This window comes from Poeciliopsis prolifica, unplaced genomic scaffold (genome assembly GCF_027474105.1).
Source record: "Poeciliopsis prolifica strain line A6 unplaced genomic scaffold, Auburn_PproV2 SCAFFOLD003, whole genome shotgun sequence".
NCBI classification, from domain to species: Eukaryota; Metazoa; Chordata; class Actinopteri; order Cyprinodontiformes; family Poeciliidae; genus Poeciliopsis; species Poeciliopsis prolifica.
The window spans coordinates 4,890,022-4,915,093 of NW_026562378.1; the positions used below are offsets into that span (position 1 = coordinate 4,890,022).

Sequence of the window (25,072 nt, forward strand, 5' to 3'; positions counted from 1 at the left end):
AAGCCTCTGTCTCTGTGGCGATAAATGTGTCATTGTGTTTTATGGTTGCACAGCGTCACCTTAGTCATGGACGTCTAGAGGAATTTTTCCAGAAAACTGGCACTTTGTTCTGATGCAACTTTGAAAAACATGCTGGCATTTTATTTCTCTGGAGCCAGGAAACTTTTTTTATTCCAGCATTGACTCATTGCATTAACTTATTGGCAAGGCCTGACCTCCGTGTTGTTGCGTCTCCTCGTGTGCATCATGCCAACTCATCCAAACTCTTGGGACGGGTAAGCGGCCAAAGCATCTGCTTCAGCAAAGATTGTTTCTGGTTCCTAAACTGATCTTACGAACTGGTCGACACGCGTGTCCCGGATAATTGTGGCCTTCACGCGAATTTCAGGAAGAGGCGTTTGACCAGCTGGAGGAACTGGTCTGTCTGGTGTGCCAAAAAGTACTGACTCTTTTCTTTACGTAACAGAACCCAGACGAGGCAAGCGCCAGCTTGCTACAGTGTTTGTTCGAGGAAAGAACAAGTGTGGCATAACAGAAAGCAAATCTCACCTGCCAGGGCAGGCAGAGGCTCTTGCAGAGAGGTGGCGGCGCTATCGCTCTCTACGGATAACATAAGCGTCATGTGACCCGTCTGTGAGGACTGGAGGCTATTTTAGTAGGAGAAGCAGCAGCCTATGACAGAGCATGGCAGTGACTGGGAACGGTGGGAGTTAATTTCTGCATTTTCCGGGTTTGATAAAATAAAAAAACAAACAAACAAATAGAAGATGGAGTGATATTTACGTTTGTGGGGTTTATGTCTTTTAACCTAGTTCAATGCATCTCTTCCTTCTTTGAATCCTCTCTTTCTTCCTTGTGTCCATCTTTTCTCTGCTCCCTCCTGCCTTCATGTCTTTCCTGTCTTCCTCGTGACCTTCTCTCCGTTCATCACTTACTTCCTCTATCCAGTACGTGGGGGAGCCTATTCCACCTCTGATCCACTTTCTTTTCATTCTTTTTCTCTCTCCTTCCTTTATGTCTTTCAGCTTTCAAGCGTTTGTCCTTACTTTGTTCCCTTTGCGTCTTTACGTCTTTCTTAGTGTCCTATCACATTCTTTGTGTCCTATTTTTACTTCCTCCCCTCTGTTTTTCTTTCCTTCCATCCTTTCTTCTGTCTTCCTTGCCTCCTGCCTTCTTTGTGTCAAGCTTTTCAGCCTCCGTTTTCTTTCAAGTTTTTGTTGCTAAATTTCTGGGGAACTTTTTAATGGCAGAGTTTGGAAAACTGTGCAACATCGACGCGGAGAGCGGCAAGCAGAGCGACCGGCTGCACCTCTGTGTTAACGAGGCGCCTGCACCACTAAACGCAACTAATCGGACGTCTCAATCCAAGCCAAAAATAAATAAATAAATAAATAAAAAGGAGGCATCAGGGAAAGTTCAGATGGCGCTGGACTATGCATGTCAGGGAGGCCAGGTCACATTTGTAGGTCACAGAGCTCTTCATTGACCCCTCCTCCCTCCACAACACCAAACACATTCCTTCCCAAAAGGCCAAACTGATCAGTGTCCCTGCTCCTCCCTGCGAGACAGTCCTCACGTCCTCCTGACTCCCAACCGGGAACATACCAGTCCTACTGGTCTGAGATCAAGCTTTGGAAACGTGCCTACGTAGAACGACTGAGCAGATCATCAACAGCATCAAGGAATGCCTGGAGGTTCAGCATCAGACGCCTCACAGGCCGAGCCAGAAAAGGTTTTACCTCCATCTTTGCTTCCCCGTCTTGTTTGTAAGCCGTAGCTGAAGGCGGGCGACTTCTGTGGAACACCGCCAGCAGGAAGTTCAGGAAAAACTGTTACACCATTCAGCGACGCGGTGAATGGCGTAATCACGACCAGCTTTGTTTTTCGTAAAATGACTCATAACCACAGGCAAAAACGTCTCGCTGCTGCTGCTTCATGATGAAATGCACGATCTGTGAAATTCCACCAATAAAAACAACGGAAATAAAACTCTTGTACTGAATTTCCTCCTACTGTGTTTATAGCCATATTTTATCGTAGCCGAACCAAAGAGGAACTCGCAGTTGAAGCCAGTTGTTTACAACTTTTTCAAATACTTCAACATGTGACGTTGAACGTTTGCTCCTTTAGGTCAGTAGGTCAACCTTCTGGAACTTGTTCCCTCGGACGAACCAGACGCCTGGAGCTCTGCAGTTTCCTTCTTGATAACTGTTAACTTCCCCCGTCATGTCAAACAATAAAACAGTGACTCCAATGAACTCAAAAATGTCAAGTGTCTATCAAAAAATAAAATAAAATCCAGAAGATATTAACGAATAAATTGGACAGATTCTCTCATTCTTGTGGCAAATGGAAATGTTTTCGGTCGTTCTGACTGACCGAAAACACGAGGTGTTTGGTTGGATTCAACTTTAGAAAAAATGTGTCTTTTTATTCATGGTGTGCAAACGTTTGCTATAAGCGGTCATCGTCGTCTCATTGTTCCAGGAATTTATGACCCACACCCATAATAACGCACAGCCATGTGATGGAAGTGGGGGAAAGGTTCTTTTCTTCTAAACATAATATTGTTGACCTTTTGGAGTGTGGCGGCACATCAGATGCCTGAGTCCCCTGAGAGCACTTCACTGCTGCTATTTATAACAACTTGACAAAGCTTCCAGGACCCCAGTTACAGAGATGATGATTAAAAAATGCCTTGCACGTAACGGGGGCGTTTTGCTGGTACTGCGAAGTTACAGTAATATTTTTATTGGCGCAAAAGCACCTTCAGCTGTCGTTAGTCAAATCCGCATGGATTTACGTCGAGTCAAACTTCAACTGCGTTCACCAGGCGTAATCCGAAAGCAAACTGCAGCCGCTACATAGAAGCGCTTCACTCAGCTGTCACAAGATTCAATGTTTCTTAAGCTAAATGTTGTAAACCCATTTTCACACCAATGGTAACCAGCTGGCTCTTGCCTAAAGCTCCGTTGCGCGACTTTTGTTGCTCCATTTACGAGAATTGGCAGCGTTTGTCACAAATACCACAGAGTATCAAAAAAAATGTAAATAAAATAAGAAAGAACTCTCACTCAGTAGTGAACATGGCGGTATGTTTATTGCTGCTTCAGTGAAAAATATTTCCTCGGATGGAGCTGCAGGTCGATACGGAGGCTATGTTTTAATAACGGGACAGTCGGCGGGAGACTGGGCTTTAATTCTGAAAGGAAAGCAGCAAAAGACAACGATAAGACGACACAGGCAACGAGGAGTGCTTCCCTGTCTCTCGTTCTCCCTCTGTGCAGTTTGTTTCTTTGTGATCTTCACAAAGGAGATCTTAGGCATTCAAATACACAAAAATATCACCAGGGATACGCCGTGTGTGCACACAGACACTTATAAACAACCTAGGGCTACAAAAAAAAAACCAAACTAAATTCACAAATAAAAATAATTAACACAGATGAACCAACAGCGAGCAGAGCTGTCGGTTTCTACCACTGACAGGAACGAATGTCCGGCTTTAATTCTCCCTCTTCCCAGGGTGCATTTCAACTTCCAGTCTCTGAGGTTCAGACCGGCGGCCTGAGTGACGCCATCTGGCGCTTCCTAACTCCGTGTCTGAAGCTGCTCCTCTTCCTTGGCTGACGCTGTTCAGGTCAGGACTCTCCACAGAGTTTCCTCGTCGCCTCACTGGCTCTGGCAGACGGTGGAGCCGCCTTTCCCCCCCGCCGCGGCCTTCTTGCGCCTCTTGTTGAGGAGAGGGTTGCTGGACGTGTCGAGGTCCTTGATCTTCACCTGGTCGTAGTCCACGCGCATGGTCGCCAAGGCGCTGGTCATCTCCTCCTGCGAGAGACAAGGAGGAAGGCTTGACTGGTTTTCCAGGTAGCAAACAAAGCAGTTCTTTATTTTGGCGCTTTCTCAAACTAGAGCTAAGGTTGTGGATCAGTCCATGCTGCTCCACATGTGACACTTTTATTTGTAAAAAGATTTTTACATTAAAAAAAAAAAACCTGTGTTTTTTGTTTTACTAGTCACTGTATAATTATGCAATATTTTGTAGGTCTGTCCCATAAAATCCAAGTAAAATGCACAAGTGTTTGGTTGTTAAGGATGAAAGGTAAAAAAAATCATTGCAAGGCACTCGAGTTGCAAAAACATAGAAAATAAAATAAAAAAACATACAGAGAAAAAAAAAATAGAGAAAGTGGACAGGTTGGGGGCTAAGCAGAGTATTTTTATAAACCGGGTGAAAGGTCAGAGGTCTGTCTGTAAGCCGAGGTCAAGAGAAACTGACGTCTCTGAGCCTTTTCCCATGATCCACTCAGCCTGTATGAAAAGATTTACATTTCTCTTCTGGTTTTGCACCTCTATGTGCAGTTTGCCTAATCTTTACGCAACACAGCAGTGGTTAGTTGCAACACAGGCGCCCATTGTGAGCGTCTCATTTTAAAGAAAGCTCTATTCACTTTTTATCACTTAACTCACACACATCTGGTTGCTTGTGACGGAATGTACAAATCCACGCTGGACATGTTGTTCAATACGTGTTGAATCAGGCCTGTGTAACGCTCATGGAGCGTCTTATGTCTGTGTTTAACAAACAGAAATGGTTGGAAGGTGTTGAATGGTGTTGAACGTTTTTAAGAGGGTCATATTACAGACTCGGGCCTCTTCCTCCACCTAGTGGCAGCAGAGGAGTGCGACAAAGAATTTAACTGGAGTCAAGTGCCGTCATCTGTTAAGGGTTCACAGCTTTTCTGCCAATTAAATTTTGCTTAAACATAATTTATTAAATTAGAGTCTTTGCAGGTTTCACCAGCTCAAATATAACGATCATTACGAATGAAATGTAAAACCTGCATCCTGACAGAAATTGACTGAAGAAAATATATCTATATATACCTTCACTTCACCCTTTCAGCAGCAAGCTGTTTTGCACAGAATGCACATGGTCTTGTACAGGTTGACAACAGAAATGAGCCAATAACAAAGATGAACGCTGTCCAGAAAAATGGCGACAAATTTCAAATAACTTACCCATAATGCAAAATAAAAGAAAATAAAATGGCTTGCTAGCAAAGGTGTAATATTAGCAGCTTTGGTTTGTAGTTACGTCTACAGGTTGTAATGGCAGAGTGTGGCCAGAAGGTGTCAGTGTTGACAGTTCTTCAGCTTACCTTCACATCCTCCCACAGCTCCTTTTCTTCGTTCAGAACCCGAGTGGTGTGGAGAGGAGTGGAGGGAACCATCATGGACTGCTGCAGAGCGGGGAAACACACAGACACACACGCGTCCAGATGAAGACTGAGACACACACGTGGTAAACGGGAGGGGTTCTATGGGGTCAGGCTGCTTACGTTGATCCAGGGGTGGTTGGTGAACTGAGTGATGGTCATTCTCTCATTTGGGTCCGTCTTCAGTAGCTGTTGGATCAGATCTTTAGCTGGGAAAAACAAAACAAAAAACGCATCATCATTACTATAAGGTTAGTAGTTGCAAGCAAGTGAATTATTGTCTCTCTGGGAGGGGCAGTGTGGCCTACTTCTACAATTTCCAGTAAGTAGGGCAGAATCGCCTTGCAACTTGAGTTTGAACAAAACAATATGACAACGTTTGGAACAAGAAAACTTGCGCCACAGACGGGTGGACCTGCAACCACTGGGCTGGCTACAAGGAGGCGCATAGATAAGAACAAGCTGAGGGTTTTGTGGCGAGATGCTGTTAACATCTTGCAGCTCTGCCTGCTGCATCCACGGCAGCTGAGTTTGAAGCCGCTCGTTGAGGCGTTCTGCATCACCACGACCGGCGGGTCAAACTAATCGGACCGCAGAAAGAGGCTGGGGTTGTAGTTGGAGATCACACTCCTTCACATTACAGACACCTGACTTTACGCAGACAGAAACAAGCAGCACGTCATCTTGAATCAGAAGGAACATGATGTACACGTTTCCATTATTTAAAAAAAAATCTAATTTAGATCTAAAAAGGGTGGCTTGCAATCGTATTCAGCCCCTCAAAAGTCGACACTTTACAAACTCGACTTGTGGCGTTTCTGTCGGCTTTACACAACCAGACCATTTTCAATGAGGCCTCTGTGAAAGTCAGTTTTCAGATTCAGATTTCAGTTTTCAGCAACAGATTCTCATTTGGATTCAGGAGTTTGACGAGGCATTCTAACTCATCAGCCAATATGCTTTGGTCCAAACTATCGCACTGTATGTATTTTAAAGTTGTCCTGCTGGAAGGGGATACTAGGCCAGCTTCCTCCATCTTAACATCAACACTAACCAGCTTTCCTGGGATCTGGGCCCAGAAGCTTCACTTCTGTGTCATCTTAAAAGAGGACCTTCTTCCAAATGTTTGCTGTGTCCTTTTCACAGTTTGATGTGAACTGAAAATTGGACTTATGCCTTTTTTTCTACCACGGCTTTCTGTACTTGACTCTTTCATAAAAGCCATATTTTGAACCTGCAGCTCTCTTCCAACTGAATTAATCTGCTTGTCTTAACATTCATACAATGTATGGCTAATCTGATTATTATGCTTTTCATTTACTGATTATAAACTGTTTCATTTTCTGCTGTGCAGAATTTGAACCGGTTGAGGTTAAAACAAGGTTCTGAGTGGAACATGTTCAAAGAAAAATGACTTATTTTAAAAATGCAAAATATATATGTTGTTTTTTTCTCACAGTTTGGGTTTGATTATGACTGAGAATGTTGTACTTTTAGCAAACAGACTATGTTTTCTTTAGTTAGTTAAGCAATCAATTGCTAAAGTATGAAAGCAGCTGGTTGCACTAGATTGTATAACTGTTGTGGAAATGTATGGTACACATTTTGATTTTTATTTGTAAAAAAAAACTGAAAAGGGTGTGTTGTTTTTCTTCTATTTCATATTATGCGCCACATTGTGATGGTCAAAGGCATAAAAAGCCAAACATAATATCTTAAAGTTTGTGGTTGTAATGTGAAAATGTTAAAAGGTTCAAGAGTATAAATGCTTTTGCACACCGCTGTAAGAAAAATTGGGTTTACAATTTCTTGTTCATAAAAGACCCTTTAAAAAATATAAATATATATATATACATATATATGTACTGGAGTGTTGTTATGGTAAAAACAAAAACCTCAACTCAAGAGGGATTTAAATGAGAAGAAAAAATAGAAGAACAAGGGGACTGACTCATCCGCTGTCATTGTTGGGTAAAAAAGAGACCAGCTGGTTGAGGTTGGAAAAAAGAAAAGACTAGAGATGAGACAGATTGTCTGATAGGTTACAGAGGCCCAAAGGTCTGAGCTGAAGAAGACTGCCAATCTCACGCAAGCCAAGCAGAAAGAGGCCTGTTTTTATTTTGAAACCCGTGAGGAAGATGCAAAGCAGTCCGACTTGTCAAAGCTGAGATCTTATCTTGTGCGGCCACCGGCTACCTGACTAAAGTTTTCCTCTGTGTGAATTAGTAGGTCACCCAGTCAAGCTGCAGAGTCACTCTGTGCAGTCCCACGGTTTCCTGTTTCTGGTGCAGCTTGCTTCAGAATAAGGTCAACTCCACACAAAGGTAAGAGTAACAGGTTTCATATCCTTCCTTAAAACTTAGCTTGCTCACTTTAATAGAACATTGTGACTAAAGATATAGAACGTGCTGTTTGACATAGGAAAAAATCACAGATGAAGAATCTTTCAGGGTTTTTTTTCATAAACTCTAATTCCCTGTCTAAGTGTTGAGGATTGTTTGAGCTGTGTGTCCTCTCATGTTCACCAGTCCAGGTGATTCCAGAGGTTTTTGACTTCGCTTGCCACAGATCCACTTTGGAGTTTGAACTCCTACCTTCCTGCGACACGTCGGACCACTCCGGATTAGGGAACTCGTACTGGCCCATCCTGATCCTCCTCTTCATCCCGGGAGAAATAGCTTGGCCGGTGTTGGAGTAGAAAGGAGGGTAGCCGCACAACCTGGGGAGACAAACAATGTATTTTAATCTGGCTCTGATACAATTTAGCACATATCCACAGTACCTTCCATGGTATACATTACCATGATTTATTTTTTAAACTTTTGTCACATTACATACACAAATTGTATGCATTTAATTTGGGATAACGGGAAAACCTCACATTGCGTGGTGCGTTTTTATACTCTGACAGCTTTCACTTCATTCGTAAGCAGAGTCTAGCTGCTAGAGTAATTTAATCTCACAACACAGGAAGCCCTTTGTGAAATTTGTCTCAAAAATAAGGGGCAGGGCAGACATGGTTGCGTGAAACCAAGGTGGAAATTTTTGGCCTACATGCAGAATGGTGCTTGTGGTGGAAGACTAAACACCACCCTGAATGCATCACCTCCACAGCAAAACACGGGGGAGGCAGCAGAAGACAGAGTTCACCAGAGGATAAAGGGGAAAAAAATAAATACAGGGAAATCCCGGAAGAAAACATCTCAGAGGCTGCGAATGGAACGATTCAGATCAAAGGGTTTTTATGTTAGGGTGGCCAGGTCAAAGTGCAGATCCAAATCTAAATTAGAATCTTTATCAAATCTGAATGAGATACTCGGAGGGGGGCCAGTGGGGAAAGGTCAAAATGGATTGTCGCTAAGTGTGGTAGAGACAAAAACCGAAAAGACAGGAAGTGAAACGGGGTTCAACAAAATATCCATTGGACGCAAATGCACGCCACATTTTTCAGATCTTTATTTGTGGAATTATTTGAAAACAGTTTCATCAAGCGAAAAGTTCAGCAGGTGTAACTATCACTGGAAAGCACAGTTTAAATCATCACAGAGACCCACAGAGACCTCTGACTCTGCCGTCTCGGTACTTACAGGATGTACATGATGACGCCCAGAGACCACATGTCACAAGACTTGTCATACTTCTCCGGACCCAAAACTTCAGGAGCTTATCAATGATAACACACCAAAACATAAACACAGAATACATAAAACAGTTCACATAATCAGACAGAAAAACATGTTTTTTATTTTATTTTAAGCAACAACTCCAACTCCTGATATAATTTTACACACCTCAAAAAAAAAAGAAAAAGAAATGAAACCTCTTACCCACATAGTACGGTGTGTAGCAGGGCGTCTGCAGGGGGTTATGTAACGTCGTCTCTTTCGCAAAGCCAAAGTCTGTCAGCTTCAGCACCGCGTTTTTGGCTTTAGTGGTATACAGCAGGTTTTCCGGCTGAAGACGCGAGCAGAGAAGTGGACAGAGCAGAAATTACGACGCGCTTTTGCGATTTGGAGGTTCTAATCTGGACATCTCTACGTACCTTGATGTCTCTGTGGGCGATGTCGATGTCGTGGAGAAACAAGATGGCGGTCCCAATGTCCCTCATGATCTCAGACGCCTCTGGGAGGAAACAGATAAGCAGACTCTCTCAAACCAGAAGCAGATCTTGTACGACAAGACATGAGGGGATCGAGCGCAGGCCCGCTTTGGGTTTGACCTGGATACTCGGTGGAAGCTCCACTTCCTATTTTTACCAACGCAGATGAACCCATGTGACCTACATTGTTTCACACCAAAACATTTAAAATAATTTAAACTTCACACAAGAGGGTTTTTTTCTTTAAAGATGACTCAGAGTGGCAGCTGCATTCTCGTTCTTTAGCTTTAGAGAGGTGCATCCGATGCTTTCGGCTGAAGTGCTTCCGACTCCACGAGTCTGTCCTTTCCTGGGTAACGCCGTCTAAGGAGAGAGAGTCTGATGTGGTCGTTTATTCTCACCTTTTTCAGTGAAGGCCTGGTCTCCTCTGGCCTGGATTCTGCTGAACAGCTCTCCTCCTTCCATACTGGATGAACAGAGATCAATACATGACTGTTAGTTTTTCACAACAGAATGAAAGCAAACTTCCACGAACAAAATGACAAAGTCTAATTTATTCTGAAAAAGGCACTGAGATGATGTATTTTTTAGAACCAGTTTACTTTAAAACAAAGTATTTCAATTGATTTTACTGATTCTCAATCCATTGAAATCATTTCTTTAGTAGCTCTGAAAGATGCTGGAATAAGATGCATGAAGGAAACGTTTAAATCTGGTTTCCATGGCGAAGCAGATGCATTCAAGTAACAGCCCAGGTGGATCTCAGTGGTGTAAGTAGGGCTGGGCAATAAGTCAGTAACAATATACAAAACATCAACAGAAAATACGTCTGAAAAAATATTCAACTAACTCACTTGTTTTTTGGTTATCTAGCAACAACCTGTTGAGCAACTGGTCACAAACAAAAAACCCTCAATGGTTAGGAGTGAAAACTGGATCAAACAGGAAATGTCATCAGTTTGGCTGTATTTCATATGTGACCAAAAAAACTAATTGATAATTGTCAATATCGACTGATATGAAACGCTTATTTTGTGACAGGTTTTGAGGCATATCGCCTGGGCCCGGGTCGCCACAGAGTCTGGACCGTTGGACGTGTTTCCTTGGAGGAACAAATCCGGCCTCCGTGTCTTGACTGACAGCAAGTCTGGAGCAGAGAGGATTATGGCGTGGGCCGTTTTTCAGGCCGTTCAGGTCAAGTGAAAATAACTCCTCATCCTTCAGCGTATCAAGACATTTTGGGCAATTTTGTGCTCCACACTTCATGGGACCGGTTTTGGGTCGGCTCCGCTTCCTGTTCCAACGTGATGACTGAGCGCGGGGAGATTAAGCGAGGTAACCAAACACACGGGTGAGCTTGTTTTGGTGTGGAAGAACCCGACTGACCTCAACCCAAATGAGAACCTTTTGGTGTCAGGTGCTCTCTTGAACGTTTGAAGAATGAACATTTTCATAAGCACAAATGCTACAGCTGCAAACCAAGTCTAGTGTTTTTGTCAAAAATGTCAAACGAAAATGAGAAGAAATTTGACTCGGTATTCTATTAGAAGACTTAGTTGACAATAAACTTAAAAAGGTTTTAAAATTCAGTTAAATCATTTTAAAGTGATGAACCAAACAAGCTATAAAATGCTGGTCACATTTAAAACTAAAATCAAATATTTTTAGAAATATCACCTAAAACAGAGAATGATGAGCACGCATAATTTGTGTGCTTTACTAAATATTCTTATGATACAAAATTTAAAAGTTGTATTGAGTTCTCTTGTTTAATATCTGTAGCTTGGTGTCGTATTTTGGTTTGCTGGAATAATATGTATCCAAGTTTAAAAGAAATATTCTGATTGGATAAACAAAGACCTGTCTGTGATTGGCTGGTGGTGTGGCTCATTTATGTTAACTTTATGTTAACAAACAAACACCGCGCCAGAACAAGTAGATTCAAATGCACACGCTGCACAATTTCACCTTCCAGCTTGATACAACAAAACAACAATAAAACATTTTTACGCACATAAGACTTTGTCTGCACTGCCCTCCTCTCAGCTTATCCTTTTCATTAGTCCTTCTTTCCCCTAGAGGAATTCATTCCTCCTTGGGTTTCACATGGCATCTCTGCCAAGATGAGAGACTAAATATAGAAAGATTTTATCAAAGCCCCTCAGCTTGTCTTTGGAATGAGCCTAAAACTCTCCAGTCAGTGTTTGGAGGAAGGCACCTCTGTCCTCATGCAGCAGAAAAGTAAGATTGTTTTTGTTGTTTTTTCTGCCAGAGTGCCAGAAAATGCTTTGTAATGTAACAAGCACCGATTACCAAAGCATAAAATGTTCTGTGGGTTTCTCTACAGTGGTAGTATTTTTAATCGACCAGAAAATGATGACATTGGAAGGAACCTCCCAGTTTATGGACCCAAGCATTTGTCTCCAACATTTATCAGTTTTATTTTTGCAAAATAAAATCGTACCAGATCCGTACGAGTTTTGCAAAAAATCTACTGAAAAACCAGTAGATTTTAATTACTGGCAGCGAGTCGGAAGCATCTCTCATTCCAAAATGTTCTGGAAACTAAAACGGTGAAACATGAAACGCTTAGACAATGATCGACCTCGTTTGTGATCCAAGATATTTATTGTTGTTTTCAGATAACGTTTTACTCAAGGATTCCTGAACTTGTTTTTATTCAGATCATTCCCAGCATATCCAGCCGCGTTGTTTGAAAGTTTTGAGGATAATAAAAGTCTGCGCTCCCCCATCCAGTGACTGATACCTGAAACTCCCGTCTGCTGTTGAGCAAAGTGTGTCCGTTCTCATTGCTGAGTGGATCTGTGAGCATTAAGTGTGTAGTGTTTGTGGTTTACAGATGAGCAGATAGCTGAAGGACAAATGTGACTGTGAGTGCGTTTTGGCCTGCTATCTGCAGGGACCTAACAGCAGGGAATCTTCTTTTAGTTACAGATATGAAACTTAGTTGACAAACTAGAGCACTTGTAGCCGCTCTCTACTTTGTCAAAAATAACTAACTTATAACACACACAGACACACACTCACACCTACACATGCACGCACACACAAAATGAGCCAATGTGAAAGCTGTTGCTGTTTGAATGCTGACATTTGGGTGGTGACTCTGAGAGGACAGTCCTACTGTAGAGATGCACAGAGAAATAGGAAGTTACAGGAGTTAGCTAACTTTCAGGTTGACTGATGACAAGTGGACGAAAGATTTAAAAAAAACAAAAAAAAAAAACGCTTCCTTTCCAGTCAGTGAATGTACCAAATTTAAGCACTGCACTGCAAAAAGCACACGTCTCAAAACAAGTTAGAAAAAATATGGAAAATAAGACATTTTTCCCATGTTATAAGTGAAAAACATTGCCAGTGTTGAAGAGTCATTGGCTTAAAACAAGCTCCTATATCTTGTAGGTTTTTTCATATTTCAAGTGTACTAAGATATTTCCATGTGTCATAAATCAGGCTGGATTTCAAATAACTCGAATTCTTTCAGCTACGTTTTCAAGACATGAACGCTGCTGTTTTAGTACTGATGTTAGCTTGCCCTCATCGACAATATGAAATACTAAATGCCAACCACATTCCCATTTAGTTCTTCTCTAAAATCTTAGTAAAACCAGACCAGGAGTGATATGGCCTCTACTTCTGATATAAATAATTATTGACTCTTCATTGTTGTTCTCATAATGTTGTATTATTCTCAAACAGAAATCGGAATCAAAATTTGCAGGGCTTAGCTTTACAGAAAAACAAACTCATATGTTAAACATACAGCACAGATGAAATAACTAACACAAAACAGGTTGCTATGTCTGCACAAGGATTTATTAAATGAAATTCTACTCAAAAAAGTGAAGTTTTACAGGCTTGTACCAACGGTTTGTATTGTTTTGATATTTTCTCTCCTGCCTTGTTTCTGTGGCTGAAGGAAAACAAGCTACTGAAACTTTTCTTAGTCTGCTTCCTCTTTTGAATTTAGAGGAAAAGGTGTAATGTTTGACTTGAAGCCTTATCTAAACAGAATCGAACCTGCCACAGCCTGGCGGCGTTAGTCAGAGGTTAAAGGTCATGAAGTGACAGTGGAAATGATACTGGCTTTGATACACCTTCACTCAGATGCTTCTGAATCAAAAATGACGCAGCATTACTCAGACATGTCAACCTCCCTACACACGAGTACACACACACACACACACACGCAAACAGACGGAGCACAAAAAGAAGCAAAGAGCTGCGGTGTGAATAAAAGTGGTTACAATAATCAGCTGCTGTGTCAAATTCCCTTGAACAGAAACGGTCATTTCCCTTTAGTCACTCCCTGTTTTCTTTTGATATCTAAAATTATGCTTTTCTGCTTGCAATCAAGGCGTTTTTTCCTCACAGCTTCCCACACAAAAATCTTCTGTTAAGTTTGTGATGATATGAGAGCATTGTTGAAGCACCAAATGTTGCAAACCGGTGTGAGCAAATCGAAGGTAATCGGCCTCACATTTGGAAAGATAATCATTTGCTCTTCTAGTAAAGGAGAGGATCTACATAAACACAAAAACATGAGACCCACAGGCCTGTCTTTGCATTTTTGGTCTGGGATTGTTAGGAACGTATTTAACTCTGTTGCGCTCTTTTAAAACCTTAATCAGTTAAAGTAAGATTAAAAAACCTTTTAGTGACGGTCAGCTGAGGAGACACGAAAAAAAAGTTCAAACAATGAGTTTGTTTATTAACTAATCTGTGTGCGAAAAAGTAATGCATTGATGACTACAATTGCCGTCCAGACGTTGTTCTGGGTTCTTTTGCGACCTCTTCCATGATTCATCGGTCTGTCCTTTTGGTTGGCTGGCCACTCCTGGGAAAGCTCTCCAATGTCTCATGGTTGCTTCATACGTTTGGCTTTCAACAGATATGTGGTTAATGACAACAAGTCTGTGATTTTGTTTTACTTTCAATTTTTCTGCTACAGTGAGCCACAATGGTTTTGGTTGCTTCTTCCCTTAATAAATTAAGTATTCATTTAAAAACTGCATTTTGTGTTGATTCAAGTCTTTATTGAATCAACACATAAACACACAAAAAAAAAACACATAAAAATGTGTTTTACTGTTTAAAGTGTGACAAAAAAAAAATAAAAAATTGCTAAAGTTAGAAGAAATCTGTTACGGAAAAAATTGCTGTCATTGTGTGTTTGTCGTTTCAAAAAGCTTATAAATTCAGACTCTGTTTTATTATAAATATTGGATTTGTTGGTGCGTACAAAGCTGAGGTAGGTCAACATTTGTAAACTATCATCCTACCACTCCATGATGATGAGCAGGCATTTCTTCCCGTGGTGCATGTTCTCGTACAGGCTCAGGATGCGAACGATGTAGGGCCCACCAGACACTCGCCAGTGCAGCTCCACCTCCCTTCTGGCTTTGGGACTGTCATAGAGAATCTGTTGGGTTAACACACATGGAATAAGTGAGTAGCATTTCTTTAAATTTTTATTAACGCCTATGAAGATGCGTGCAGATGTTATAAATGTAGAAAAGTCATGTGATCCTACGAAAGCCTGAAAACAAATGTGAATAAAAACCTGAAACAAAACTCTGTTTTTGTCTGATTGCTTATTTCTGTGGGTGCAGCATGTAATGCTATTATTATTAGCAAACTTTAGCATGTCACTGCCCCTTCAATGCAGTGACATTTAAGGGGCAGTCACATGTTGGGGTACAACTAGGGACTAATAAAGTTTTAGTGGTAAAACAGGTCAGCATCATCAATAGAATGTTTTGACAACTTTATTATAGTGGCATAGTTAAATACTCACAAATAAAACAAATCAGTGAGACTTTCAGCTGCTTCCATTCACTGGTAATGGAAGTCTAATACTTCCTGTTACAGTCGTTCTGAGAATGGGGGTTGCTGTACACGGATGGGAGTTAAAATGCTGTTCAGAATCAGAGCAGACGTATCTGTAATTATCTAAATGCCTCTAAAAAATATGTTTTGTGAATGTAACTTTACACTACTGTGTTAAATCAGTGCTTTTAAAGGAATTGTTAGGGTCCTGGTTTGTAAAGTCTCCAAGCTGCTGTTCTCATGTGTTCTTACTCCCTGTCTTTTCATTTTTATTTTAAAAATCATGAAATAAACATTTTCCGTAAAAAAAATAAATAAAAAAAGTAGTGCATTCAAACTTAGGACTTCACCAGAAACCTGCACAAATGGACATTGTATGAACTGGATGACATTAGTAAAGTTTAAATTTTATAAATCTTTAGATGTGGGAAACAGTTTTGTTTTTTTTTCAGTAGAAAGTGTCATAACAAGCGTATGTAATGGCTGTTATGCCTTTGTTTTGTTTGTATTACATGTCCACCCACTAGGGGCACTGTTATGCCAGGAGCATATGTTATTGGTTTGTGTTCTTCTGCGGTGCTCTCTGTCTGTCTGTTCGGGGGGAGGCACATGGCGGAATAAAGTTGAGCAAAGAAACAAGTTATTTTTACTGACTAACAATGGCCACATGTCAAACAGAAATGAGATAACTGATAAGAACTCAGCTTTTAATAATGTGCTATAGGTAGAAAAATTTCAGCCAGCATTAACTCAAGGTAAGACGGGTTCAAAATTGGTTCCTGTGGTAAAACACTGACCAATATAAAGCAGCTAATAACAAAAGGTTCTAACGGACCGGCCCAAAGGAAACAGAGAAGCAGAGCAAAAGCAGCTCGAAAGCGTGTGATTTCAAACCATGACTTCCTAAAACCTAAAACCATGAAACAGGTGATAGCTTGCAGCTTGTGTGAGGAGGTTGGAGTGATGGGTGTTTCAGCTCACCTTCATTTAATCGTTTTTGTTGTTTTAAAATATTGTTGTTTTTAGTAATTGGTGTGTATTTCCCAAAACAAATTCTTCATTAAAGTTAATGAAGTCAAGTGTCACAGTACGCATCCTAAAAAGTTTGCTAAACAGCCTGCTTTGCCCACAGGATGAATAGGCTAATTAGCCAGCGCACCAGACATCAGTACTGAGCTGAGCACGTGTGTCGCCTTTAAGGGTATTTGTTCAGATGGTGGGGTGTGTTCGACACACGCAGATGCAGGGCATGGTCACCCTCAGATGAGCTCACATGTAGACATACACAGCAGGTGTTTGACTTGGACACCGCATGCAGTCAGAGAGTATTTTTGGATGGAATGATATGCCGTTCACAAGGCCAAATAAACCAGAGTTCGTAACACACACAGTTTGACTGAGTAGCATGTGGCAGACACACGACATAAATCTCTGCTGTGCTAAATGCCGTTGAACTGTTGAGGTGACCCAAGAGCGAGCACTCTGCCAGCAGTGAACGCCTGCTTCTTTACTGCCTGGTCCTTCGTTCCGTATTTCCCTGTCTGTCTTCACTTCTCTATCGCTTTAGAAACAGCAACCATAATGGGAAAAAAAGGGACTTTTTTTTAGGACTTTCACATTCAGATACTGACGGAAAGGAAGAAAACTTCCTATAAACCCCGAAATGTCACGAAGCTGGTGTAAGGCCATGTTTCAGCTGGCTAAAGCTGAGGAGGAAGTCAAGAGATCAAGTGGAGCAGGGTGTTGAAAGAAGAAGTTGAGGATTTCCGCTGACTAAACTTGTCCGATCCAACTCTCTGTGTCTCATTTCTTTTTTAGCTTCACCCACTTGAGGCTGACTTTGACTAAAAGCCGAGGGCAGGTTTTGTTTCTAATTGTGTTCTTTATGGCTTTATGGCTTCAGTCTGAGCAGCAGGTTTTTCCTTAATTTCCTGGATAGGAAGAGATTGGTGGGCGGTGTAATAAAACTGAATTAAACGTACCACAAAAAACGGGGGAGGGGAAAGCAGAATGCTGAGAGAATACGACGAGCTAATCTCATGATGGACTTTGAACACATAAACCAATCAAAAACATCCCCCAGCACTCAAAGCCGTCTGATTTGTGTCAGGAGAGGCTTAACTCGCACCGAGACACACAATCTGCCTGATCACTTCACTCGTTTTAATTGCCCGGTACGTCTGACAGAACCTTAATTACAGGTTCTGTCAGAGTGGTAGTCCGAGTGGTAGCATGCACACACTACCACTCGGAGATGTTTACGCGCGATTAAGTATCGGCCGTGTGTACAGCTTCATAAAACTGTGGTTTATCTTTACAACCTTTTACCAATAAAGCAGGACTCATAAAGTGAACAACAAAGCGTGAGTTGAACATCCGATCTGTGAGGGTTGATTAAGCAAAGAAAAAAAACCCCAAAACAGGCCATTCACAAGTCTTGTATAGTCAATACAAAGACTTTTGAAGATGTTTAAGCCTGGTTTAGGTTTGGAAAACCTAAACCAGGCTGGGTTGAACATCACCGTTCAACCCATCATCTGAAGGCATAAAGAGTATGACGGAGCTCCAAACCTAACAAAGACATGACTGTTCACTGGTTTAGGTGGACAGTCATGAGAGCATTAATCAGAAAAGCAGCCAAGAGGCCCATAGTAACTCAGGAGGAGATGCAAAGATCCACGGGTCCGGTGGAAAAATCTTGACTGTACAACTATGAGTTCTACTCTCCACTGATCTGGCTTTTATGGTCGAGTGGCAAGAACAAAGTCAAATGTGGAGAAGAAGTTGTAGTTCAGTTTACAGTAAGCCAGATAAAGAAGCAGTAATCCAGGAAGAAAATCTGTTTGAGGCTGCAAAAGAAAGGGTCCGAGGTTCACCTTATGACAGACAAGTCTAAACATAAAACAGTGTTTACTCAAAGTATTGTATTTTCTGGAGAGTAAGGGTCTTTTCACACTTTATAGTCCAGACAAATTGCAACCTTTGTTACAATTTCAGTAACTGTGGGTTGATTTCACATTGCACTATGTCAAACAATCCAAGCTAATTAAAAAATCTGTTCCTCGCCTTTGAGCTAAAAATTCAATCTCTAGATGTGCAGAGCTTGTAAGAAACATATGGCAAATTTCATGCAGCTGTAAATATTGTAAAAGGCTGTTCTGAAAGTAGGCTGAATCCAACTGCACTTCCTGTTTAAGATTTATTTTCTTTTTTCTTCAAAACTTTGAAAACCATTTACAGTATGCACTTTCACTTTCAATTCACAATTATGCTGCATTCTGCCTTGGTCTTCTAGTGTTGGCTGATCCTAAAGTTTGACACTAAAGTTTGTTCTTTTAATGTGAAAGCACATTGTGGGGAAAAGTTTCAGCGGAATAAATACATCTATCTGCAAGACGCTAAACTTAAAATTTCTAAAATCGGTTAAAACAGAGCCATGAGTGAATGAAGACTGTCTCTGAGTTTTCTATCAACTAAAGGCACATATATGAATAATTAACACTAAGAGACTTTAATTTTGTTAACAGAAGACTAAAAACAATGTCAGCTGTCATGCTCCACTTAAGACTAAAAACCTGGGAGACCCGTTAACTTGTTTAACAAGACCAGCTACTAACAGAGAGCATGCAAGATATGCAATAGCAGCTTTGGAAATATTGATATTTTGTGTTTGAATATTGATATTTTACATTTGATTTGCTGCACAGCCAGAAACACACGTCACCTCCATTATCAGAAGGTCCATCCAATTCATAAAATGAAATAATTACAGGCAAGATTTGTGCTTAATGGCAGTGCTCCAAAGGCCAGCCAAACAACACAAGGAATCCTTTGTCCTGTCGCTAAGTGAGACAAATCTGAGTTAAAAGACGACGGTAACCGAATTACATTAAAAGGAACGGCTCCCAGCCAGCTCTGCTGTAAAGTAGATTAGACCTATATACATCTATTACATTTAGGGCTCAAAGCAACTCTTAATTTAAGGCGCAAAATGGAGGTCTCTTTCGAATCCTCTCCACCTTAGACCTTTGATCATTTCTACTCCAATTCTATTTGTTTAGAAGCAAAAAGGAGAAGAAAAAAAAATCCTTTCACATAAACCCCGTCAACCTAGTTGCCATTGCCACAACATGTGATGGTAAAATACCTCACATCAATACAGTTTTTTCTTTTTTTTACACCTCCAAGAGGTGTCAGTAGGTGCAGACTAATGTGCATATGAACGTCCTTGGATAGACATTTGACAAATGAGAACAACGAAACATGTGACATGGCTCTGAGTCACTTGCCTCGATCTTAAAGCCAATATAAATGAGTGTGAGAGGCCTGGTCTGAGCGAATATCTGTCTGAACAGAAGGGACGCCTTATGCGATCCGTCAGAGCAAATGAAAGATGAGCACTCGGGGCTGTCTGGCTCCCAGACGAAGCCAAACCACACACCACAGAGGGAGAGCTGCATTAGGAGTGTGTGTGTGTGTTTGTCTCCATCATTTTCCTGTAAGATATTTACATTTCTTAAGATAACAGCAAGGTTTGTGATGTTTTCTCAGCCTTTGTGTCACAATGACTCTGTGGGCTGACGCTGATGAAAGTAAAAATCTTCCAGCTTACGCGATTAGACAAGAATTCAAGGAATTACACAACGCTGCTGTTAAACCTTGATAACATTTCATGCGAACAGCTCACTTTATCAGCAGGAAATTTGCCTTGTAGCCTCAAATTTTTAGCCAACATGCATTAGCTACTTTCTCCTCACGGGTGTTTGTTTCTGACACAATATTTTGACTTTAGGGTGTCATCTTTTGGTTGTGGCCTAATTTCTGCCGAATGTTATCTCTTTATCTCGTCTTTTCGGAGGCTTTCGATTACACAGCAACACAGCTGCTGCTGGTTTTGGTCACTCAGACAGATTACAGTAAGCCTGCAAATCTCTGAGCGTGTGACACTGTGCTGACAGGTGACAGGTAAGTGCGCTGTGCACATGCCTGACTTTAAGCGTGCGCTATATTTTTCCGCTGCTCACAGAGAAAGATGTCACCATCAAAATGCTCGTGTCTCTTTCAATAAGTGATATCACAAAGTGCTTCAGGAGAGCTAGTTTTTAAAAGAGGACGTCGAAAACCTGCCAGAGATGTTATGGGTGCAGAAACTCTCTGACATAACCCCAAGGAAGAGTTTTAACTGGAAACCAATGCTGTTGCATCACGATTGAAGTCACATGTGAAAACTTGGTGGATTTTCTCAGAAGCATGGCAGCAGCACTTTGGATGACATCGTTAAGTTTTGTGCGTTAAAACATGTCTTAGCGTAATGAAACAAAAGCAATCAAACAAACGGAGCTTTGTTTGGCGATATTTCTCATAGGATAAAAACAAACAAACCAGAGACTTGACATGTGCATCCAAAGTAAAACCACAACCAAGGTCTGGTAAAGATCCAGAAGGCCCAAATATCTCCTTCATCAACACATGGATATTTCTGGTGCAAAAACAATTATTTAAGTTTTTCTTTGTTTAATGAAAGAAAACTGACATTCACTGTCTATTCACATAAAACTGCGGAGTTCAGACATTGTACAACTGAGTATCATCTGCATAGCAGTGATCGGAGATGTCTTAATGTCTTTAAAAGACATTAAAGATGTACCAAGATGTAGTTGACATTTGCATCTGTTCCTCGAATAAGCAGATATTCTCACATAAGACATGTAAGCAACTTACAAAAGTTATTCACACGTCTGGAACGTTTTTGTGATGTTACAACAAACTTCAATGTATTTTATAGGAGTCTCAGGTCAACAAGTTTGTGCATAATTGTAAACTGGATGGAAAATTATCCATATATTTCAACATTTTGCAAATAAAGATTGAACATTTTGGCATGCACTTGAGTCAGTATTTTGCAGAACCTCCTTTCTCTGCAATTACAACTGCAGATTTGTGGCTGATTGAGAACAAAGACAGGTTTGTACAGATAAAGGCAAAATGAAGAAGTTTTCTGTTAGACAAGTTCATTGGATTAAGAGAGCAGCTGTTAAAAGGCCCTTATAAAGCAGCAAACAGTTATTTGAAGCTGCTGGTGCCTCTGGAACCTGAAGGTGGAGGATCCTCCAGAGGCTTACGGTGCATGAACCGTCTATTGGGCCAACCCGAACCAGAGCTAACAAGCAGAAACTGTGGCAGTGGGCCCAGCTGTACATGAAGATTAATTTTCCATCAGACTTGTTCACTGATGACTGCTGTGCAACCCTGGATGGTCCAGATGGACGCAGTAGTAGATTGGTGGTGAATGGCTAGCACATCCAAACACGGCTGTGATGTCAGCAAGAAGGTGGTGGAGTCATTTTTTGGGGCCATAATCATGGAGAGAGAGAGAGAGAGAAAGAGAGAGCAAGAGAGAGAGAGAGAGAGAGAGAGAGAGAGAAAGAGAGAGCGAGAGAGACAGAGAGAGAGAGAGAGCTGGTCGGCCCATTCAGAGTCCCTGAAGGTGTGAAAATGACCTCAGCAAAGTATATAGATTTTCTGACTGATCACTTTCTTTCATGGTTCAAAAAGAAGAGCCGTACCTTCAGTGGCAAAATCATCTTTATGCAGGACAATGCATCATCTCATGCTGCAAGGAATGCCACTGTGTCATTGGCTACTATGGGCATAGAAGGGGAGAAACTCATGGTGTGGCCACCATCCTCCTCTGACCTCAACTCTATTGAGAATCTTTGGAGTTTCCTCAAGCAGGAGTTCATATCAAACAGCAGCTAAGAACAGCTGCAAAGAAATTCAAGCAGAAACTATCCACAAACTCACAAGTTCAGTGGATGCAAGAATTGTGCAGGGGTCAAAGAAGGGGTCCTATGTTAACATGTAACTCGGCCTGTTAACATGTTTTTGATTGAAATAGCTTTTGATTTTAGTACATGTGGCCACTTAATGCTGCACATTCAAAGAATGACCGTTTGCTGTTGTTTATAATCCATAAAATGTTCAGAAAATCTGCTGTGCATAATAATTTGGAACAGTGCATTTTGAGTTTTTTGAAAAAAATACTGTTGTCATAGGGAGCTTGAACTATGAACTATACTGTAATAGTTCATGACTTGAAAATTCTACTGACCATCATTTGCATTGACCATTTAAGAAAATCTGAGACAATTTGCCATTCAATTGGAGGTCTGACTGCAGGTTTAGGGTTGCTGTTCCGCAGGAAGGTTAAACCCAGTGTGAAATTATTTTGCACCCTGTAACAGGTGGATTTAGCTTCATCCATCTTCCCATGAACTCTGACTAGCTTCCCTGACTGTGCTAAAAAAAGTCAGGGAAGCTACAACCAAATACGCTGCAGCTTCTGCCACAATATCTTATCATATATTTGTGGCAAAGTATAAACAGGATTTCTAATGGCTTCTCTTAACAGATATTTACTTCTTCCGATTCTTCCATAAAGGCCAGTATTAGTATTAGTCTCCTTCTGCAGGTCAGCATGTCATTGTAAACCAAAGTTGGTATATGATTTCTAGCAAACTGAAAAAGCAGTTTCACTTATTTAATCATTGAATTAATAGCGACTTTAAACCAAATGTTAGTTTCAGTGCAAGTTTTTTCATCTTCCAGCTTACCTATAATCTTTATTATTTATTGCAATCTAACTTTGAATAAAATAGTGAAGAACACATTATCTGGCCACATTTAAATATTCTCAAGAGAGTAAAATGATGTTGGTTATGTGAACTAATTGGATGCATTGTGAATATCTGCTGTTGTATGTCAACTGACTATTTTAAAAGAAAGCAAAGTTGCCTATTAATGCTGCCCACAAAGTGTTGTGCAGCCTTTATTACTTTACAGTTTAGATCAAATTAAAGGGGCTCGCTTCATTATTACAATAAATAATGACATTAAATACATCAAACATCAGTCTATTTACATCAGTCATGTAGCTGCATGCGCCCATTGCACTATGGATTCAGCAACAGATAGATCTAATCTAAAGTAAAACAACTAAACCTTTTGAAATCTGCCACACTGATGGTAAACAATGTGGATTGTAGCTTCCAGAGTTATTTTCATGTTAGTAAAAGTTTTTAAAAGTACTTCATTTAAGAATAGCACAGCTTTAATCTTCTGAACCTCTATGTGTGAGTCAAATAATCTTACCCAGGGGACCAAAATAGTTAGTGTCGGCTCTGCTTGGTAGGTTTACACTTGTGACAAGCTCCTTTCTGTGTTCGGATGACGGACTGAGCAGGAATTTGTGACACATTCCAAGCTCGGGATATTATTTTCTAACCTCACAGATATATTATTCCTGACATGTTTGATGTGGTCATCATGATTACACTTGTTGTCTAAAGTTGTCCAACAAGCATTCATGGTTTGAATAAAGAAGGTCTTATATATCTAAATTAAGAAAACACTGGTTGACTTTTGAAGGCAGGTTGTTGCACCATATTTTATTTAGGTGGCCACAACAACAAAAGCATGCCACACTTATCAGATTTTTGGGGGGTAAAGAGGTTTGGTGGTCATGTGAAATAATTCTAGGGGTATAACTACCTTTAAGAGCTAATAATTGTTCTGGGCTCCTTATTTCCGTAAGAGTATGAGTATTTCTAACTCCAAGTTTCTCATTTTTACAGGCCTTATGGGATAGAGTTAAAGGGGAAACAACAGTTTGTAAGAAAGTACCAATGTGGCTTATGTAAAAATATCCTGAGATGTTAGTATGTGAATAATTGTGTAATACTTCATAAAATCATCACGTTATGCTTTAAATTGTAATTGAACAAAACAGAGGTGTCATTTAAACACAAAGTGTTGCTTAAAAATGTTTCAAAAACTTGCAAAAGTTGAATTTGTCACATGCTTTCCATTTTTTGAGGAAAGATTACATCTGTTAAACAAAATTATTGTACAGTCCTTACTGTACAATAACACACTCCCTGAGCTCCAATAAACCTCTACATTCTTTCGCCTATCTCGTTTCTAGAACAAACCAGCAGGTAAATGTCAGGTTACTTCTTTACCTTCAGAGCGCACTTCTCTCCGGTCTTCTTGTTGAAGCACTCCAGAACCTTGCCGTTGATCCCCAAGCCCAGAACCTGAGAGGAAATCTTGTAGTCGTCAGTCACTGCGTTGCGCTTTATCTCCAGCTTGGGAGAAGCGGGCATGGGGAAGTGAGTGGACCCGGCGTCGGTGCCCTTCGTGTCCTCGGCTGGGGGCGCAGCTGGCTGCTGCTGTCTCGGGTTGTCAGCTGAAGGTTCCGACTCGGTTCCATCGGTCCTTGTTGACTGCGGCGGTTTTCCCTTCCCGTTACCATTTTGAAGCATGATCGCACCCGGCTTGGAGCGAATCTCACAGGAGTTGGTGGCTCTCGCAAGTCACCGCGTAAAGCCGACAGGTCCGGACCCCTAACCGCTAATCTAAACACCGATCACACATTTGCTCATCCTGGACAACAGATCCCCCAGAGGCGAGATAAAAACGCCACCAAAAAGCCACCCCGTCTCCTTTTATGAGCACATTAATAATTTAGTTTCAGATGTTTTTCCTTTAACTGCGCGCCTGTTTTCAAACTGTTCCCCCGGGTTCCACCGATCGGCACTCAATCCCCGCTGATGAATTCAACACATCCGAAACTAAAACCGAACATTAACAGCGTATTAGATCTCTTTAAAGGGCTTTAATTTGTTGACCCCGGTGATCTCCGTTTCCCGTTGATCTTGGGTTCTGGTTGCATTCACATGGCCAGCCGCCGTCACTGTTTGTTTAAGCGCCACCCCTCCTTCAGTCAAGTCATGTTTCTCCGCCGACCTATGGGACGGTCTTAAAGGAGCCGGACGGGAAACTCACTGAGCAAAGACAGGTGGAAATGAAAAAGCCCAGACAGAACAAAAAAACACACACCAAA

General features: G+C 41.1%; 1 protein-coding gene across 1 annotated transcript; it reads right to left on the reverse strand.

Annotated features, from left to right (window-relative positions):
- Positions 1-3,081: 3,081 nt before the first annotated feature.
- mapkapk3 (MAPK activated protein kinase 3) lies at positions 3,082-24,985 on the reverse strand. Its single transcript, XM_055023332.1, has 10 exons — positions 24,189-24,985; positions 14,622-14,761; positions 9,720-9,784; positions 9,262-9,341; positions 9,047-9,173; positions 8,807-8,882; positions 7,814-7,938; positions 5,343-5,428; positions 5,163-5,243; positions 3,082-3,828 (listed from the first exon to the last, which is right to left on the reverse strand). The coding sequence occupies exons 1-10, from the start codon at positions 24,489-24,491 to the stop codon at positions 3,673-3,675; spliced, it is 1,239 nt and encodes a 412-aa protein (XP_054879307.1). The 5' UTR covers positions 24,492-24,985; the 3' UTR covers positions 3,082-3,672.
- Between the last annotated feature and the right edge of the window lie 87 nt (positions 24,986-25,072).

What these genes read in the sequence shown, in the direction of transcription:
- mapkapk3 (XM_055023332.1), bottom strand. Translation starts at nt 24,491, where the DNA reads ATGCTTCAAAATGGTAACGGGAAGGGAAAACCGCCGCAGTCAACAAGG. An exon ending in CTGCTCATCATCATGGAGTG is followed by an intron (nt 9,785 to 14,621) that starts GTAGGATGATAG and finishes CTGTTCATCCAG; the next exon opens with TATGGAAGGAGGAGAGCTGT. An exon ending in CTACACACCGTACTATGTGG is followed by an intron (nt 8,883 to 9,046) that starts GTAAGAGGTTTC and finishes ATCATTGATAAG; the next exon opens with CTCCTGAAGTTTTGGGTCCG.